Source organism: Corylus avellana, chromosome ca9 (genome assembly GCF_901000735.1).
Source record: "Corylus avellana chromosome ca9, CavTom2PMs-1.0".
In the NCBI taxonomy this organism is placed as follows: domain Eukaryota; kingdom Viridiplantae; phylum Streptophyta; class Magnoliopsida; order Fagales; family Betulaceae; genus Corylus; species Corylus avellana.
Window position 1 is genome coordinate 17,002,264 of NC_081549.1, and position 20,062 is coordinate 17,022,325.

A 20,062-nucleotide genomic window follows, 5' to 3' on the forward strand; every position below is an offset into this window, starting at 1 on the left:
GCCACATACTTAAGATTTTCGCATGATTATAATCTCAGATGACCCTTCATTGATATATATCGATCAACTATAAAAAGAATATAACAAAAGTGATGCTCTGAGAATTATAATTTTATACAAAATACTTCTTAAGATGTTCGGCATTCCATGGCCGCTAGAGTTTTTTCCTTCGGAGTTTGCAAAGTGGTAAGCTCCCGCTTTGCCACATTTGATCACCTGGTATGGTCCTTCCCAATTTGGTACGAGCTTTCCCTCGGTTGCATCTTTGGTTGCCAAGGTGACTTTTTTCAAAACCAAATCTCCGACTTTGCAACTGTGATGCTTCACTCGTCGGTTGCAATATCGAGCTACCCTTTGTTGATATGCTGCAATTGTAACCTGGGCCTGATCTTGTTTTTTTTGCAGTAAGTCCAAATGTAACTTTAGACCTTCGTCGTTGAAATTTGGGTTGAATGTATTCACTCGAAAACTTCATGATCCGACCTCGGCAGGGATGACAGCCTCGGTTCCGTAGGCTAAGGCGAAAGGAGTCTCCTCAGTTTGAGTCCTTCTGGTTGTGCGGTATGCCCATAGAACTTCGGGAAGATTTTCTGACCATTCCCCCTTATGCTGACCGAGCTTCTTCTTCAGAATCTGGAATATGGTCTTATTCGTTGCTTCTACTTGTCCATTTGCTTGAGGATGTCCCGGAGATGAAAAGTATTGCCGAACATGAAGTCCGGCACACCAATTCCGAAAGGACTCACAGTCAAATTGCTTACCATTGTCAGTGACAAAGGCATAAGGAATCCCATATCGACAAATAACATTTCTCCAAAGAAATTATTCGATGTTCTTAGCGGTAATATTCACCAGAGCTTCAGCTTCTGCCCACTTGGTAAAATAGTCTACAGCGACCACAACGAACCGAACTTCTCCTTTCCCTGTAGGTAATGGCCCTACTATATCCACCCCCCATTGTGAAAATGGCCATGGTGACGAAACCGAGCTTAGTTCTTCTGGAGGTTGTTTGATAACATTGGCAAAGCGCTGACAGCTATCACAAGTCTTGACCATATTTATGGAGTCCTGGTTCATGCTCGGCCAAAACAATCCTGCTCTTACTGCTTTGTGAGCCAAGATGCGGGGTTCCGAGTGACTGCCACAGATTCTTTCATGAATCTCTCGAAGAACATAATCACCTTCTTCCTTTGAGACACATTTAAGGAGCGGTAACATAAAACTTCGCTTGAAAAGAGCTCCATTGACTAGTGCGAACCGAGCAGCCTTTCATTTTAACTGTACAGCCTTTCTCTTTTCTGCCGGCAGAATTTCCCTTCCAAGATAACCAACAATTTCTTCAGCCCAAACAGGCATGACTTCGATAGTTAGAATAAAAACCTTCTCAGCAATGGAAGGCTGTTGCTGAACTTGTATTATCTGATCGAATTCTCTCACCTCACACTCTGTTGAAGAGCCTAAATGGGCCAGATGGTCGGCCTTCTTGTTCTCTTCCCTTGGGATTTTAACAATGCAAAACTTCTTAAAAGATTTTTGCATACCTTGAATTTTGGACAAGTAGAGTTTCATTTTGGTGCCCTTAGCCTCAAACTCGCCGCGAATATGGCCGACTATAACTTGTGAATCACTCCGAACTTCCACCAACTCTGCCTCTAGCTCTTGAGCTAAACCGAGCCCAGCTATTACAGCTTCATACTCAGCTTCGTTGTTGGTAGTTTTGAATTCTAACCTTAATGAGCTTTTCAACTCTCTTCCATCCGGCGTGATCATTACGACCCTAGCTCCACCGGTAGATGAACCATCCACATAAATTACCCATGTTCTCTCTTTCGGCCAATCCTCCTGGTCTTGAATGTTGGTGAATTCTACCACAAAGTCTGCTAAAGCCTGACCTTTAACAGCATTACGTGAGATAAAGTGAATGTCGAATTCACTAATTTCAATTGCCCAGTTGACCAGCCGACCAGACAAGTCCAGCTTCCGAAGTACTTTCTTTAATGGATACTCGGTCAGGACATTGATTGTATGAGCTTGGAAGTATGGTCGGAGCTTTCTGGAGGCAATTACCAAGGCGAAAGCGAGTTTCTCCATCTGTACGTATCTTTCCTCGGCGCCATGCAACGCTCTGCTGATGAAGTAGACTAGCTTCTGAACCGCTTCTTCCTCCCGGATCAAAGCCGCACTAACAGCAGTTGGTGATACTACCAAGTATAGATACAATGTTTCCCCAGGAACAGCTCGACTGAGAAGATGTGGACTAACCAGATACTTTTTAAGCTGTTCGAACGCCTGTTCGCACTCTTCAGACCATTCGAAAGCCTGTAGTAAAATCTTAAAAAATGGAAGACACTTATCTGTAGACCGAGAGATGAACCTGTTCAAGGTTGCGACTCTTCCTGTCAACTGCTGAACCTGCTTCACATTCTTTGGAGATTGCATATCCAATACCGCCTGGATCTTTTCTGGATTAGCCTCAATCCCTCGGCTAGACACCATATAACCGAGGAACTTCCCGGATGAGACTCCGAATGCACACTTTGTAGGGTTTAATTTCATCTTAAAGCGCTTCAATGTCTTGAACGCCTCCTGCAAGTCTGTAACATGGTCCATCTGCAGCTTGCTTTTGACTAGCATGTCATCAACATAAACCTCCATATTCTTACCAATTTGTTCTTGAAACATCCTGTTTACTAGCCTTTGGTAAGTTGCACCGGCATTCTTCAGACCGAATGGCATGACCTTGTAGCAATACAAGCCTCGGTCGGTGATGAAGGCTGTCTTTTCTTGATCAGACGGATGCATGAAAATCTGATTATAGCCTGAAAAGGCATCCATGAAGCTCAGCAACTCATACCCTGCTGTTGTATCAACTAAGGAGCTACGCACATCCTCCACTTCCCATAGGACTTCTTAACCATCACTACGTTGGATAGCCAATCAGGGTAATGTGCCTCTTTGATGAACTGAGCCTTCAGTAGCTTGTCCACTTCCTCGGCTATCGCCATGTTTCTATCAGGAGCAAACTTCCTTCGCTTCTGTTTTACTAGTTTGACCTCTGGATCAATGTTCAAGTGATGAACAATATCCTTGGGGTCTATCCTTGGCATGTCTTCAGGAGACCATGCAAAAACTTCGAGGTTCTGCTGGAGAAAACGAACAAGGGCTTCATTACCTCTAGGAGCTAGCCGCGAACCGATCTTGACAACCTTTCCTTCGGCTATAGGTATATCAATCAATGGCTTGGCTGGCTCCTTCCTCAACTGCATCTTTCACTCATCAGCTAAACTACCGATCATCAATAGTGCTGACTTTGGGCATTTCTTCAAAGATGTATTGTAGCACCTTCTAGCAACAACTTGGTCCCCTCTAACCTCTCCGACCCCTTCAATGGTTGGGAATTTCATTTTCAAGTGATAGGTGGAAGTGACTGCCCTCAGCTGATTCAAAGCCGGGCGACCGATGATCATATTGTAAGCCGATGGTTGGTCAATGACCAAAAAATCCACCATGATAGTAGATTGTCTAGGAGCAGTCCCCGCTGTAACCGGAAGCGAAATCAACCCAATGGGTTGGACATGCTCACCTGCAAATCCTATCAACGATGACAAGAAAGGTTTCAACTTCTCTCGGCCAATGCCCAACTGTTGAACAACTGTCCAATAAATAATATCAGCCGAGCTTCCATTGTCTATCAAGACTTGGTGAACGGCATGATTAGCTACCGTCAAAATTATCACCAAAGCATCATCATGTGGCATCGAGACTTCTTTCGCATCTTCCTCCGAGAATGTTAAAACACTCGGTTCCCTCTTCTGAATCTTGGAGGGTTTTTCCAGCGCGAAGATTTCTTCCATTCTAGCCTGCTTGGCGTAAGCCTTCCTTGCCGAGCTTGATTCTCCTCCACTAGCCAGACCTCCTGAGATGGTGCGAATCTCGCCAATAATAGCTTGGTTCTGAGGATTTTGCTGCTGATTCTGCGAAATCCTCGGCTCATCTCGCCTTTGCCTCTGGTTACGTGACCGATCATTATTCTGACCCGAATGCTGTCCCTGTGCATCCTGAATATTTTTTCCCTTGCTATTTTCCTCAGCCAAGAAATTCAGTAACTTCCCATTTCTCAGAAATTTTTCAATCTCGAATCGAAGACTAATACAATCCTCGGTTTGATGCCCATGATCGTTATGATACTCGCAAAACTTCTGAGTACTGCGGTGCTGGGGAGGAGACTTCATCCTTCCCGGCCATCGGAAACTTGGGTCCTTTTTAACTTCCATGAACACCCTATAAACAGTTGTATTCAAGGGTGTCCATCCCACATATTGTTGATGATGGTTTGGATGAGGCAAAAGACCGACCTTCTTATCCTGAACCTTAGGATTTTGACTGTCCTTTTTCTTCTTCTCGATTATAACTCTTGGTTTTGTCATAACCGGATCAGCAGCAAACTTACTCTCGGCAGCTTTAGATTTCAGCAATGCCGAGATAGTTTCTTCTTGGTTGATGAATTCCTCGGCCTTGCTGTTGAACTGTCGCAAAGTTCCTGTCTTTGGCCTTTTGGACAACTCGGCCATCAGAGGCCCTTCGGTTTGTATACCATGCATCAATGCCGAGAGAATGGTTTGCTCGTCAGTACTCTCCACTGTCAACTTCTCCCGATTAAATCGCGACAAATATTCTTTCAAAGATTCATCTTTTCCCTGCATGAGAGACAATAGATATGTCGGGTTCTTCTTTCTTCTCCCAGTGGCAAGAAACTGACCCAGGAACTGTTGCCCAAGATAATCAAAACTGTCAACTGATTTAGGGCTCAGACTTCCGAACCATTCCTTTGCGACTCCCTTTAGAGTTAAAGGGAAAGCTTGACAAGCAATTTCATCAGGAGTTTCATGAAGGATGATATGAGCTCGGAAACTCTCCTTATGGTCGGAAGGATCTCCACTTCTATCATATTCGCCAACCCAAGGAACCTTAAAATTACCAGGCATGGGGAACCTCATCACTCGGTCGGTAAAAGGCAAGTTGGTGTATTGCAATAGATCTTCGGTAGAAGATCAATTAAGAAGGCCATCTTTTCAAACTTCTGCTGGAGATCTTTAACGTCTTTGTGCACGGCAGTCTCTACAGGTTTATCAAGATACGACCGAACATGACAGGAATGGCTATACTGGGAATTACCGTGATGGGTTTTGGCATGACTAGACTCGCCATGGCGTGACCTACCACCAAGTTGTGAATGCTTGGCAAGCTCTTGTCGACTAGTGTTTGCTTTAGCCCCGAACAATATGAGGATTGCCTTGTATTGAACTTCCAGTATTTGGTTGGGTTGACTGACGTCGGGCTGATGGTGGTGGATTTCTATGAGACTCTTCTCGTCTTCTCTTCTGTGTCGAGTCTTCTCTAGGAGGCAGCCTAGAGACGATCTCTTCATTCTGCTTCCTCATAGCCTCAACAGATTCGGCTATTCGCTTCATAAAATCCACCGTGACAGCTGTTTGGGGATTTGGATCATGTGAGGTTCCGGGTATATCTGTTTGGATGATTGGGATAAGATGAGGAGATGTGTCAGGGTGCGGAGGTGTGTTCACCATATCGGAATATAAGAGATTAGTAAGAACCGATAAAAAATCATTCCCACAGACGGCGCCAAACTGTTGAAGCAGTTTTCCGAATGATGACGTGGGAAAAGGGACCAGCACAATATGTGATTACCGAACGTTGAGCTGAGAATGAGATAAGAAAAAGAGATCAAAGCTGCTGGCGTTGTCCGGGCGGTGTAAGCTCCGATGCCTAAGTTAGTCAAGTTGTTCAAAAGGAAGATGAACTGGAAGATTATATATCAAGGAAAAGATAAGCAAGTATTCAAATCTGAGGGTTAAAAGAAGTTACCGAAATAATGAGAGGGGAGCCCCCTTTTATAGGCATCGAATTGTTCCTGTTCATCTAACACTACGGACTTACCGAGGGTCCACGTGTTGACAATATACTAAAACAAGATATTTATTTCTGACATTCTAATATTTTCGAGAGTAATACTCGGTACCTGCCTCAAGCTCGGTTGGCCGAGCTTGATAGCCGAGTGTCAACAATACAACCAAATAAAGTTGCCCTTCCGAACATGAGTTTGTTTTGAACAGTAAAAATGACCGAGTATGGGGAATGGGCCGGTAAATTAGAACTGAGCCCAAATAAGCCGAAATTTGACCCAACAACTATGTTAGCAACTTCCCATTTGGGAATACCGCAGGGAGGAGCCTAGACGATTGGAACTACAGGCACTCTCTCAAGTCCGATTGAGCTATAACCTGACCTAACTCCACCAAGACATCAATGGGAATCCAAAGTGACTAATACTAATTAGGCATATGTGGAGATTCTTCAATGCGGAGATTCGAAACCACGCCCTATTACATGCCCTGACCACTTGGGAACATCCTTGGGCCATTGAACCACCACCCATGATGGACACACACAGAGACCTAGTTACGTGCAAAAGAAGAAAACCTTATCAGTTATCACAAACTTTTTCTTAGAACCCAATAGAGTTGTAAGCAGCGAAATGGCGAAGACATGGTGGCCGACAAAGGAACAAGCTGTTGATGGCTTTTCGATTGGAGGAAGGGGCCGGGGTTTTGATTCTCTTGATAAGGAGAATATGATGAGATATGGAGTTTTCATCTTAATCCCTTTTGGTGCCCTATGCTTATGTTATGTGTGTATTTCTTATTGGAGGACATAAAGAACTGTCAAGTTCCTATATAAGTTATTAGCAAGCTCAAGATCTTGCTCACCAACCTGTGATGTCATCTTACCCTAAAAAAAACTAACCAAAACTCAAGCAGTAAGAAAAGCAGTGTATAAATTAGATCAGAATGGAAAAAGTCGTTCGTGTTGTGGAAAATAAAAATACAAAACTAATAGTGAACCTTTTATTGGTATCTTAAAAATATATCAAAATGATAATGTATTCTTGGTGCAACCCACCAGAAAACTTTTCTCAAATGCTTGCAAAAAAATAAAATAAATACATTACATAAGAAATCTTGCTCATGGGTGTGGAGGTAATTTCTAAATGCGCATAGCAAGACAATCTACAAAACAACGTACATGATCGGGTCAGCTATGATTAGGTTTAGCGAGCTTGAATTCTCCATCAGCTTCCAGTTTAACAAATAACAAGCAACCTTTCCTTTCCGGCAGCCCATGGGGGAGGGAGCTACGGTTCCCTCCTTCCCTTCCTTTTTCCTTTCTTCCCTTATGTTTATTTCTGCTACTTTTTGCACCTCTTTGGAGGTCCTATCCGCCTCTTCGGAGGCTATATCCGCCTCTTCGGAGGACTTACCTTTGTCAAGCAGATCCATCAACCCATTCAGCCGCTCGGTTTCAGCCTCCAACCGTTGTCCTTGGCCCCGGATCTGCTACCTTTCTGAAGATTTTAGATCTGATTTTTTTAAAATTAGATCCATCATTTTCAGGAAGCCATATCCACAGACGCGCCCCTCCTCCGTGATCCTGGGTCCCTCCGCTTCCTACCGGCGTCAACTGCACCATTGTCCAGCCACCACAAGACGGTACGTCGTCCCCACGCGCCCGAGAGTTGATCTTACTTGCAGGATCGTGAATGCCACACGCCGCAGTGCAGCGTCTTCCTCTGCCCCTCCTCTCGGTTGTCAGCTACTTCAGTCACTGATGTTGCTGTTTTGTCTTTGCTTTTTCCTGCTTTATGTCTTATTGTTCTGTTTGTATTTATTTTTTTCTGTTATGGTGTGGCCGTCTGTCGGTGTCCCATATCTGGCTTTTTGCATCGCAGGTTATGTTCTGCTTGCAAAGATTTCTTCGGATTTCTTTGTTTTGCCTTTATTAGCAACCCTTTGTGGCTGCATTGGTACTTTTATAGGGCCGGGTCATTTTTTTGACCCATTCCCTCTTGTTACCTTGCTTGGTTTTCAATTCTCTTGTTTCTGCTTTGCTATTAGGTTTGGTTTGAGCTGTTGCTTGGGTTGGCCACCCTCCTTGTAATTCCCTGTTCCCTTCTCCCTTATTTGCTTAAAAAAAAAAAAAAAAAAAAGGTACATGATCGGGTCAACAAATTCCAGTTCCCCGAAGCAACGCATTGTGCATTCGTCTACTTCCTCAAAAGCTTTGGTAATATCAGCAGGAAACTTACTCCTACTATACGGATGCAAGAGAAAAAATTAAGAGCAACACAATATGCCATTTCATTGTTTTTTGATATATGTTTTGCATTTTTCAAATGTGCTTTCAACACAATGATGTTTGTCATCATTGCCGGGGGTTTAGAGGATTCAAGAAGACAAATGGTGGGTAACGTGCAACAAAAAGAGGGAGGAGTAAGGGCATTGGCCTCATCTTTAAATATTGTAAGGATAATCAACTTCATCACTAAAATTATTGGGAGAGATTTCCTGGCCATCGTTATCCTTGTACTACTTTAAAAGTTTTCTTGTTTGGAAGTTAAATAGATAAAAAAAATATTTAAGGATTAGACCATGTACGCACTGTTATCACATTTGAGTGGCTTGACACCATTTGAAAAAAGGTATTTTAGTTGGATGTTGACATTTTATTTAAGAAAAACCTTTTCATTCCTACAAATCTAATTCGAAAGGAGTTGTTTAATGATAATGGCTTTTGAAATATTTAATGTTTCCAGTTAACCAACTGTTGGTTCAAGTAACTGTTTTGGTTATAGACTCACAAATTAATTACGTAAATAATCTTGTGAGTCTTAACAAAAGTCAAGTTAATCATAAAAAAGAATCATAGAAAAGAGTAATTTTGACGAAGTGAAGAATGAGCATCTATTACATGGAAGATATTAGATCGAAGAATTTACTTAAATTGTAGTTTGAAAGAAACTATTGGTATGCAAACAGTGAAAACCATGCAGATTGAGATTCCCTCAAATTTTCTAAACTATGAGATTCATATTTAAAATGTAAGCCCTCAATTTCATCTAATTGTCTAAACAAATTCAGAAGACATGTTGAAAACTAAAATTAATTACCTCGTTAACACACAAACTTCATAGGGCTCAGATTTTAAAATATGAGAACCTTATATTTTAGAAAATTTGAGGGGAACCAAATCCAAAGTGTGTAATACTAGAGTTTTTTTTTTTTAATCTAAGTGTACTATACATTTATGGAAAAGTAATATAAACAATTAAAGTTACAAATGGAAGTAATTATATCCATAACAAGTAAATACAAATAATTCTTAAAAATTAAAGTAAATACAAATAATTCTTAAAAATTAGGGGTAATTACCTTTTCTCCCATTAATTACAACGCATTTTTACTTTTCCCTCATAAACTACCAACTGTACCACTCGACTCCCATGAACTACCATTTTGTGTTCAAAACCCTCATTCCGTCAGTCAAATGCGTTAACTCAGACGGTCAAAATGACAATGCATTATAATTCATGGGAGCAAAGTGACGGGTTGATCGTCTAAGTTAACGCCTTTGACATACGGAATGGGGGTTTTTGACACAAAATTGTAGTTCATAGGGTTGGGTGGTACAGTTGGTATTTCATGAGAGGAAAGTGAAAATGCGTTGTAGTTTATGGGGGGAAAAAATAATTACCCCTAAAAATTATGGCAAGACATTTGAAACCGCCAATAGAAATGAATTCAAAACATGATGTAGAAAAGAAAAGAAAAAACAAAACAAACCAAAAAAAAAAAAAAAAATTGACATGGAAAAGAAGTGCGTGATCAAGGAAAATTTTATTTATTATTTTCTCACATAAATCATCGAAGCACCTTTATAACTTCTATTCATTTTAAATTCTCCATGACCACTATTTGAATTTCACAAGCTACTAATGATTCACGTCATTACATTTTGCAAAAAGATAAAGAAATTAAACATCATCAAAAAAATAAATAAAATAACCATGTTTAGAAAAAAGGAAAAAAAAAAAGTTACATTATCATTAAAAATAAATTATTATTCAAAACATTTAGGGGTAATTACATTTTTTCCCCCATCAACTACAACGCATTGTTACTTTGCCCCCATGAACTGACAACCCTATTGTCTTACCCTATCAAACTACAATTTGTGGCCAAAACCCCAATTCCGTCAGTCAAAGACGTTAACTCAGACGGTCAACCCATCACGTGCGCCCCACATACCATCTTGAAATTTTCTATCCCACATTTTCCCCTCATCAATTACAATGCATTATTATTTTGCCTCCATCAACTGACAACCCTACTATGGGCAAAAGTGGGATAGAAAATTTCAAAATGGCATGTGGGGCACACGTGATGGGTTGACCGTCTGAGTTAACACTTTTGACTGACGGAATTGAGGTTTTGGGCACAAATGGTAGTTTGATAGGGTCAGGCAATAAGGTTGTCAGCTCATGGGGCAAAGTGACAATGCGTTGTAGTTGATGGAGAAAAAAGGTAATTACCCCAAATATTTATAATAATATAATGGCCATACGAGCCTCCGTCACGTTGCTTCACATTGATCCATAAGATATTAACTTGGCAATTAACGACTATCACATTAAAAAGCAAGTTACGTAGAATTTTCAGCTTTCCCATCTCCGAGCTCTTCCTCTTCTTAGTCGTCATCTGACCGGCAGATTGATTCTCCTACTTCTTTTCCGACCCTTCTTCTAATTCTATTTTTACTATATTCTATCTGGATGGTTTTCTCGGGTTACTTATTAGTGTTTGTGTTAAGGAAGAGCAGCAACATATCGCGCGTCTGCAATCTCGTCTGGACGGGATTGCAAACGAGCCTCTCTGTGACTCTCAGTGATCATCTCGTCTGCAATCTCGTCTAGATGAAATTGTGGACGAGCCTCTCTGATTGCTCTCGTTTGCAATCCCGATTGGAAGAGATTGCAGACGAGCCTCTCTTTTATGAGTTATCTAATTCTATAGAAACTCCTACTTAAGGTATTGTTATTAAATACAAACAGATCAAATCTACAAAATCTCTTGTAGATAATTCTTTTTTGTAATTAGTCTCCCTTTTGTATTAACCCTCTTAGTTTATTATCTTATCACATCAAGATTAGCTTGTTAGCTTGATGTGATCAACTACAATTGTAACTCTTCTCTATTTAAGCTCAATGAAAAAGCAGCAGAGATTATTCTGCCCAAAAGCAAGTTTTTCCTTGATTTCTTTCATGATCTCAGAGCCTCTCAATTAACACATTCTCTATATACTCTCTCTATATATTTTTCTTCTTACTCCTCCGTGGCCGAATCAAGCTCTTCTACTCTTGCTTTCTCTATGCCCAATATTGCACACCTTTGTCAATCCAAATTGGATGACAACAATTATTTAGGATATGTGTTTCAGTTCAAACCCATCCTAAAGCCCAATGGCTTGATGGGAATTGTTGATGGCTCTGAGCCATGCCCACCAAAGTTCATTCTCGCACCCTCTGACAAGACACTACCTGAAGTCTTGAATCCAGAATACACTTTTTGGGAGAAGAAAGGCAAGTCATTCTCAGTTGGTTTATTGCAATTGTGACTGCTAGATTATACCGACGATTTATAGCTGCAAAACATCATCACAAGTATGGTCAACATTGGCCATTCACTATGCATCTCCATCCCGTTCCCATATCACTCAATTGAGACGTCAGCTACAGACCTTGAGGCAAGGTTCTAAGGCCTATACTGCATTCATTCGCATGGCTAAATCCCTATCAGATCAGCTAGCAATTGCTGGCCATTCTATCTCAGAAGATAACCTGATCTCCTACATCATAGGAGGACTTAGTCCAAACTACAATCCTTTTGTCATGACTTTTTCCATGCTAACAAAGGATAAATCAATGATACTTGAAGATTTCCAATCTCAACTCCTTGAACATGAGCAACTGCTTAAGCACCAAGCAGCCACTGTAGAACACTCATCCTTTGCTATGTTCTCCCCAGAGGACTCAACCTAAGTAGAGATTCAACAACATCAAAAGGAACTTTCCTGCCAACAAGAACCTTGATCAAAAAAGGGCCTTTTCACCGGCCCCTCCTTAAGGCTCGTCAAACCAGTTCTTTTCTGGACAACCTCAAGGCAGATCGTTTCCCAGATCATCCACCAGCTTTAATCCAAACAGAGCAGCCATCTCCAGCAATTCTGCAGCAAACAAGAATCCATGCCAAATCTTTGGCAGAGTTAACCATCAAGCTCTCGAGTGCTTCCACATAATGGACTTTGCTTTCCATGGGCGTCATCCACCATCAGACCTTACTGCGATGGCATCTCAATCCAATGCTCTAGAAGATGAGGATCACTGGCTAGCAGACAGTGGGGCTAACATCCATACACACCTGACTTGGACAAACTGAACATACAACAACCATACGAGGGCAATGAGACAGTGGCAGTAGGTAATGGCAGTGGGCTTGGTATCTCTGACACTGGTTCCTCCTCCTCTCCCACCTCAAATTCCTTGTTTTACCTTAATGACATCTTACATTGCCCTGATGCTGCTGCAAACTTTCTCTCTATAAATAAATTCTGTTGTGATAACAATTGTATGTTTGAACTAACAGAAACCTATTTTCTGATTAAGGACAACCTCACGGGAAGGATCCTCCTACAGAGGGCCAGTAAGGATGATCTTTACCCTATTCAGCTGCAGCACTTCACTAGAAACAAAGTGAGAGCTCTCACTTGCCACATTGGAGTCAAAGTACCTCCCTCAATATGGCACAATAGATTAGGTCACCCCCAGTAAATCTGTTCTGCAGCAGATTCTCAACAAGCATCAGCTTCCAGTATTTTCAAATTAAGCGAGTCAGTCCCTTTGTGACTCTTGTCTGTTAGGCAGGAGCAAATAATTAGTTTTTTCTGAGTCTAGAAAAATTTCTCAGGCTCCTTTAGAGCTCATTTGTAGTGATGTGTAGATTTCCCCAATTCAGTCAATAAATGGAAGCACTTGCTATGTTCTTTTTATAGATGATTTCTCAAGATATACATGGTTGTTCACTCTTAAACACAAATATGATGTGTTTGATGCTTTTCTCAAATTTAAATGTCTTGTTGAAAACTATTTCACTCTCAAAATCAAACAACTCCAAACTGATGGTGGTCGAGAGTACACCTCAAACAAATTCCAAAGCTTCCTATCTACCAATGGAATCCTTCATAGGTTAACCTGTCCACACACCTCTCAATAGAATGGCATTGCAGAAAGAAAGCAGAGAAATGTCATAGAAATTGGCCTACGCCTCTTAGCTCAATCACATCTTTCCCCAAAATATTGGGTAGAAGCTGTTAGTACCTCAGTTTATCTCATAAACAGATTACCTATACCTACTCTCAATAACTTCAGTCTCTTTCACAAGCTTTTCAAAAAATAAACACCTGACTATACCTTCTTGAAAACCTTAGGTTGTGCCTATTATCCTCTCTTAAAGCCTTACACCAAACACAAGTTAGAGTTTCGAAGCAAACAATGTGTCTTTCTAGGTTACAGCTCAAACCAAAAAGGGTATAAGTGTCTTGATCCCACTTCCAACCGAATCCATGTTTCCAGACATGTGGTATTTGATGAAGTGCTATTTCCTGCTAAGGGTAGAGCAGCCACTACTACTCTTGCAAGGGATGATTCTCTCCAATCAGGTATGGTATTTGATCCATCTCACTTTCTTTCTATTCATGCTTCACCACCTAGACTAGAAAGTGTTGAAAATATTTCATCTCAATTATTGTCATTCCATCCATAAACTTATCCACCAATATACCATCTCCATCAGCACCTCCCAATGACAGCAGCACACCTCAGAATTCATCCCCTCAGAATTAATCCCCAAACATTTGGTCACTTGCCTTACCTTCTGAATTTGTTTCTCAAAATGATGAACCCCCTTTACCTTCATCATCTCAGCCTGACCCTACTGTCCCCTCTTCTGATGCTTCTTTGCTTCAAATTATATCTCCCACATCTAAACCTTCATCTCTACACATGGTTACCAGATCAATGACAGGAATTTCAAAACCAAAACCCTTTCTAGATTACAAATTATACCACTCTCTTAAATCCACCAAACACTCACTCAAGGCCATAACTAGCTATATTCTCCCTCCAATCCCAACTACCTTTGCTAAGGCTGCTCCAATTCCTCGTTGGTTTGCTGCTATGGAAAGTGAAATCCAAGCTCTTCTTCATAATGGCACTTGGACTCTATGCCCTAGACCATCAAACCGCAACATCATCAAGAATAAATAGGTGTACAAGGTGAAACAGCACGTAGATGGCTCAATAGAAAGGTACAAAGCTAGACTTATAGCTAAAGGCTTTTAACAAATATGGAATATAATATAAGGAGACCTTCATTCCAATCATTAAACCAGCCACCATACACATACTTCTCTCTCTAGCAGTGCATTACAACTGGCCACTCAAACAACTGGATGTATCAAATGCATTCCTACATGGTCACTTATCTGGGGAAGTAAATATGGAACAACCTATTGGTATTGTGGATAGCAAGCTCCCTGGTCATGTATGCAAGCTCATAAAGGCTCTTTATGGTCTAAAACAAGTGCCTAGGGCTTGGTTTCGTAGACTCTCACAGGCTCTCCTTCACCTGGGATTCATTGGCTCTTTAGTAGACACATCCCTCTTCATACTTCATCGAGATTCAGTCCATCTATTTATACTAATATATGTAGATGACATTATGATCACTGGTACTGACTCCACTATCATTGCATCAATTATTTCTAGTTTGCATGAGGAATTCAAACTCAAGGATCTAGATTGCATGTCCTACTTCCTTGGCATCCATGTTTTTAGAGACAAGACGGGACAACATCTCAATCAAAGCAAATACATAGTTGATCTCCTTACACGGGTCAACATGATTGGAGCTAAGCCGTATGCAGCTCCATGCACCTCAGGGCAGAAGCTCACAAAGATGGATGGTGATGCTCTACCAGACCCTACTGCATACAGACACATTGTTGGAGCCTTACAGTACTGCACTCTTACTAGGACAGACATTGCCTACTCTGTCAACCAACTTTGTCAATTCATGCATTGCCTCACAACTGCCCATCTTCAAGCTGCCAAACGAGTACTAAGATATCTCAAAGGGACTCTAGACCATGTTTTACACTTTACTCCTGGACCACTTCAAATACATTCCTATTGTGACTCCGATTGGGCAGGTGATCTACTTGACAAAAGGTCCATCACAAGCTATTGTGTCTTCTTTTGGACTAACCTAATCTCTTGGCATGCTAAGAAGCAACCAATTGTATTTAGGTCCAGCACAGAAGCAGAGTATAGAGCAATGGCTATCACCACTGCTGAAATCTTTTGGTTAAAGAATTACATATTTTGCTTAATACACCCCCTCGGCTATAGTGTGACAATCTAGAGGCAATTACTCTAGCTTCTAACCCTATCTACCAGGCACGCACCAAGCACATAGAAGTTGATTACCATTTCATCAGAGAAAAGATCCTTCACAAAGACCTGACAGCCTCCTGCATTTCTACAGCAGATCAATGTGCAGACATTTTTACAAAAGGCCTCACATCCACACGATTCCTGTTTCTTAGAGACAAACTAATGATCATCTCTCCTCCCATCAGGTTGAGGGGGGCTGTTAAGGAAGAGTAGCAGTATATCGTGCGTCTGCAATCTCGTCTAGACGGGATTGCAGACGAGCCTCTCTGTAACTCCCAGTGATCCTCTCGTCTGCAATCTCGTCTTGATGAAATTGTGGACGAGCCTCTCTGGTTGCTCTCGTCTGCAATCTCGTCTAGACCAGATTGTAGACGAGCCTCTCTTTTATGAGTTATCTAATTGTACAAAAACTCCTACTTATGGTATTGTTATTAAATACAAACAGATCAATTCTACCAAATCTCTTCTGGATAATTCTCTTTTGTAAGTAGTCTCCCTTTTATATTAACCCTCTTAATTTATTATTTTATCACATCAAGATTAGCTTGTTAACTTGCTGTGATCAAATGCAATTGTAACTGAAAAACTCTAAACAGATAAATATCACAATTTTATGTGGAATTAACAGATATTTATCAAAGCAAACAATCACCAAAATATAAACAACCACACACAAAGATTTTGGTGACGAAGAGGAAACTTTTTAGAAAATGTTCTAAAAGTAAAACCACTCCGGGGCAGCCAAACCCAGGAAATCACTATTAAAAGATTATTCAGAGATTACAAACACTAGGAACACTTACAACCCTTTGCAAGACCTTGACTCTGCAAGACCTTGTCTCCTCGCTCACAATCTTCTTCAACATGATTCTCCTTTATCGGACCCTTCCGATAGACTTCAATTAAGCACACAATCAAAACTAACAAAAATCCTCTAAAAGGAATCAATTTGGCTCACAACAAAATAATCACTCAAGCATAGCCTCACACAAATTCTCTGGGGGTGAAAATCCATATACTACAGATCTGTAGAGATCTATATATATAATACCAAGACCCCTAGTCTAATTAGGACTCAATTACATTTAAATTAAACCTAGCATAGTCTAATTAAGACTCAATTACATTTAAATTAAACCTAGCAGACTACAGGCCGTTCGGAAGCCATAGAGATTTGGCACACTTTGAATCCATTTTGATCACCGAACATTTAGCCAATAATTAACACTAACAAACTCCCCCTTTGGCAATTTCGCGGACAAAATCAATTGGACAAGTCACCATCCTCTCCCCAATTTTATACTCCCATTTTTTGTCACAAATTGACAAAAGGTATCATGTTTCCTGAAACACTCAACACAAAAACATCAAGGCATATGTGGAATAGGAAAAACAATAATCAAACACTCATGATCACATATATGAAAAGACATGAAGAATACAACAAGATCATGAGTGACAGAAACTCCCCCTCAATATAAGACTTAATAATCAACAAGAAACTTCTAAAAAAATTTCTCCCCCTCAAAAGTCAAATGAACACACATGATACACACATCAACAACTCATGTATTTTAGCAATAAATATCCCAAACATACTTCAAATCTGCAAAATATACATGAGACTAGAAATGGCAAGGACCTCATATTGTTTAATCCAAGCCAAGAGAAATGTTTCATTCAACCCATGCTTCTGTGTTGTGTGTAAGCCATCCAAAGAGAAAAATTTTCAACTTACAAAATGAGGAGAAAGTTTCACCATCATGAGGTTTTGACAAGTATATCAAATCAAAAATCAAACCTTATCATACTAGGGCCTAGCTACTCTCATCCTATACATTTCTCTTTGTAAAATATTTTGCACAAGTTTGACACAGTGAAATAAATTTCTTTTTGAACATAATCTTTTGATTTTATTTGTTTCACTATTTTGTTTATTTTTCTCTTTGAAAAAGTGTCCTTAAACTTTTAGTGCTTATCACAAAAGAGAAAGCCGAAATTTTTAAGCCCTAGGTTCAACTAGCATACGGTCAATTTGAAAAATATGACTAGTCAAAAAAAAAAACTCATATGGTTACCTAACAAACCTTACAAATAAAGTGAAACAAAACCTCAATTTAAGCTTAAATGTGCACAAGAGATAAAGCATAGGCAAAATGTATCACATAAGCTCAGGCTTTAAGTAACTACAAAAACAAGTCTATTGACACAAATTTTCATCTCATGCATATTAAGAACATTCCAAGACACAAGGAATTAAATCCATAAAAAACAACATGAGAAATTAATGGACTACTTAGGTGCATAAGACAAAATAAAGAAATGAAAAAATAAAATAAAATAAAATAAATAATCAAAGTAACATATTTTTGTCTTTTTGAAATTTTTCACAAAAGAAATGCACACAAACGAACAACAAATGCAAAACAAACAAAAATGTAATGCAAAAAGAAAACAACATGCTTGAATTGAGATTACAACAGGCAATACATTAATGTCTTTTAGCATTAAACTTTCATCACATCTTATAGGTCCCACTACAAAATAATGATTTGGTTTAATAACTACTTCTAGGTCTTCACAAGACATTACACATTCATGAACACTTGATTAGCAAGTAGACAAAATCTTGGTGGTCCGCACACAACATCTCATCTATAAGCCTTTCAAAGATCATAACATATGAATTTCTTGAAAAGTCCTTTATGAATATGCCTCATAACAAGAATTTCAAAACAAACATGTATACACTCTTCACACAAAAAGTGTAACTACAAAAAAAATTGCAATGCATAAACTAGAAAGCAAAAAAAATGCAAAGCAAAGAAAAACAACATGCTCTAGGATTTTCAAAAATAAGCAAAACAACTATTCCTAGACATGTTATTTACTCACCTAAATTTAGGTGAGATCACTACCACTCCCCCTCAATGGGTGAATGTTATAATCCTTCCTAACCCACTCTTAAATAATCTTATGACCAGATTTATGACGCACATAAGGTCTCAATTTAAAACAATTTGGTCGAATATGACCAACTTTACTACAATGATGACAGGTGGAAACAAACCTTTGAGAAGATTGTCTTTTATGAAGAGGGATATATTTAGACTTTAATCTAGGCAAACCCGACTCTATATCACATATTTCTTTCTTTGGAGAAGCCGAGTTTTTCCAAAGTCTTTGGGATTTAAACTGAAAACAGTTTGGTTTGATGTGACCAATAATCCCACAATGGTGGCATGTCGGAACAAACTTAGCTTGAATTTGTTTCTTAGAAGAAGTCTTTGATTTGGGCTTCACACAATTATTCAAACAAGAGGTTTTGCCCTTATCCAAACAGACTATATTAGCCTTGACTTCTTTAACATTCACAGGCTTAACAAATAAGGTTTTTCTTTCAGATTTAGAAGCATGCGAAGTAAAGCAAACACCATTATCAACAATCATACTATGCTTGTTATCAACACAAAAAAAAACTTTTCAGATTATCACTAGAGAATTTTAGTGAGAGTTCTTTCAAATCATTCTCAAATGATATATTCTTTTTAACAAGCACATACATCTCAGAATTTAAAGAATCAATCAAGGCATGTGATTTAGACAATTCATTCGTCAAAGACTTTTTTTCCTGTTCTACAGTTTTAAAATTCTTATAAATCTTTTTGTATCTGTAGGATAGTTGACTATACTCATTAGAGAGGATCTTGTAAACATCGTCAAGATCATCAAAACCAAAAGAGTCAATGACAACGAACTGAGATGTATTCATAGTAAAAATGAGTCAAGGATCTCATTCAGGAATTTAAGCCAAATAGAGTGAACCCGCTCTGATACCAATTGAAAAACTCTAAACAGATAAATATCACAATTTTATGCGGAATTAACGGATATTTATCAGAGCAAACAATCACCAAAATATAAACAATCACACATAAAGATTTTGGTGATGAACAGGAAACCTTTTAGAAAAGGTTCTAAAAGTAAAACCTCTCTAGGGTAGCCAAACCCAGGAAATCACTATCAAAAGATTATCCAAAGATTACAGACACTAGGAACACTTACAACCCTTTGCAAGACCTTGACTCTGTAAGATCGACAAGCCTCCAACTTGTCTCCTCGCTCACAGTCTTCTTCAACGTGATTCTCCTTTATCGGACCCTTCCGATAGACTTCAATTAAGCACACAATCAAAACTAACAAAAATTCTCTAAGATGAATCAATTTGGCTCACAACAAAATAATCACTCAAGCATAACCTCACAGGAATTCTCTATGGGTGAAAATCCGTATACAACAGATCTGTAAAGATCTATATATATAATACCAAAAACCCCTAGTCTAATTATGACTCAATTACATTTAAATTAAACCTAGCATAGTCTAATTAGAACTCAATTACATTTAAATTAAACCTAACAGACTACGGGCCGTTCGGACGCCATAGAGATTTGGCACACTTTGAATCCATTTTGATCACCGAACATTTAGCCAATAATTAACACTAACAATAACTCTTCTCTATTTAAGCTCAATGAGAAAGCAGTAGAGATTTTTCCGCCCAAAAGCAAGTTTTTCCTTGCTTTCTTTCAGTTTGGACATTGTTTCTCTTCTGGACGAGTATTATGGCTGCTACAT

At 39.5% G+C, this 20,062-nt stretch overlaps 3 protein-coding genes across 3 annotated transcripts; 1 reads left to right on the top strand and 2 right to left on the bottom strand.

The window, feature by feature from the left end:
* Positions 1–471: 471 nt before the first annotated feature.
* Positions 472–2,835, bottom strand: LOC132162382 (uncharacterized). The gene is made up of 3 exons (XM_059572618.1): positions 1,285–2,835; positions 853–1,188; positions 472–756 (listed from the first exon to the last, which is right to left on the bottom strand). Exons 1-3 carry the CDS (start codon positions 2,833–2,835, stop codon positions 472–474), a joined length of 2,172 nt encoding a protein of 723 aa, XP_059428601.1.
* A 434-nt stretch (positions 2,836–3,269) lies between these two features.
* On the bottom strand, positions 3,270–4,997 carry LOC132162383 (uncharacterized). Its single transcript, XM_059572619.1, has one exon. It carries the CDS (start codon positions 4,995–4,997, stop codon positions 3,270–3,272), a length of 1,728 nt encoding a protein of 575 aa, XP_059428602.1.
* A 9,471-nt stretch (positions 4,998–14,468) lies between these two features.
* Positions 14,469–15,392, top strand: LOC132162384 (uncharacterized mitochondrial protein AtMg00810-like). The gene has a single exon (XM_059572620.1). It carries the CDS (start codon positions 14,469–14,471, stop codon positions 15,390–15,392), a length of 924 nt encoding a protein of 307 aa, XP_059428603.1.
* Positions 15,393–20,062: the final 4,670 nt, after the last annotated feature.

What these genes read in the sequence shown, in the direction of transcription:
- LOC132162383 (XM_059572619.1), bottom strand. Translation starts at nt 4,997, where the DNA reads ATGAGGTTCCCCATGCCTGGTAATTTTAAGGTTCCTTGGGTTGGCGAA.
- LOC132162382 (XM_059572618.1), bottom strand. Translation starts at nt 2,835, where the DNA reads ATGGATGCCTTTTCAGGCTATAATCAGATTTTCATGCATCCGTCTGAT. An exon ending in CGGCAGAAAAGAGAAAGGCT is followed by an intron (nt 1,189 to 1,284) that starts GTACAGTTAAAA and finishes TGTGTCTCAAAG; the next exon opens with GAAGAAGGTGATTATGTTCT. An exon ending in GGGCAGAAGCTGAAGCTCTG is followed by an intron (nt 757 to 852) that starts GTGAATATTACC and finishes GACAATGGTAAG; the next exon opens with CAATTTGACTGTGAGTCCTT.
- LOC132162384 (XM_059572620.1), top strand. Translation starts at nt 14,469, where the DNA reads ATGGAACAACCTATTGGTATTGTGGATAGCAAGCTCCCTGGTCATGTA.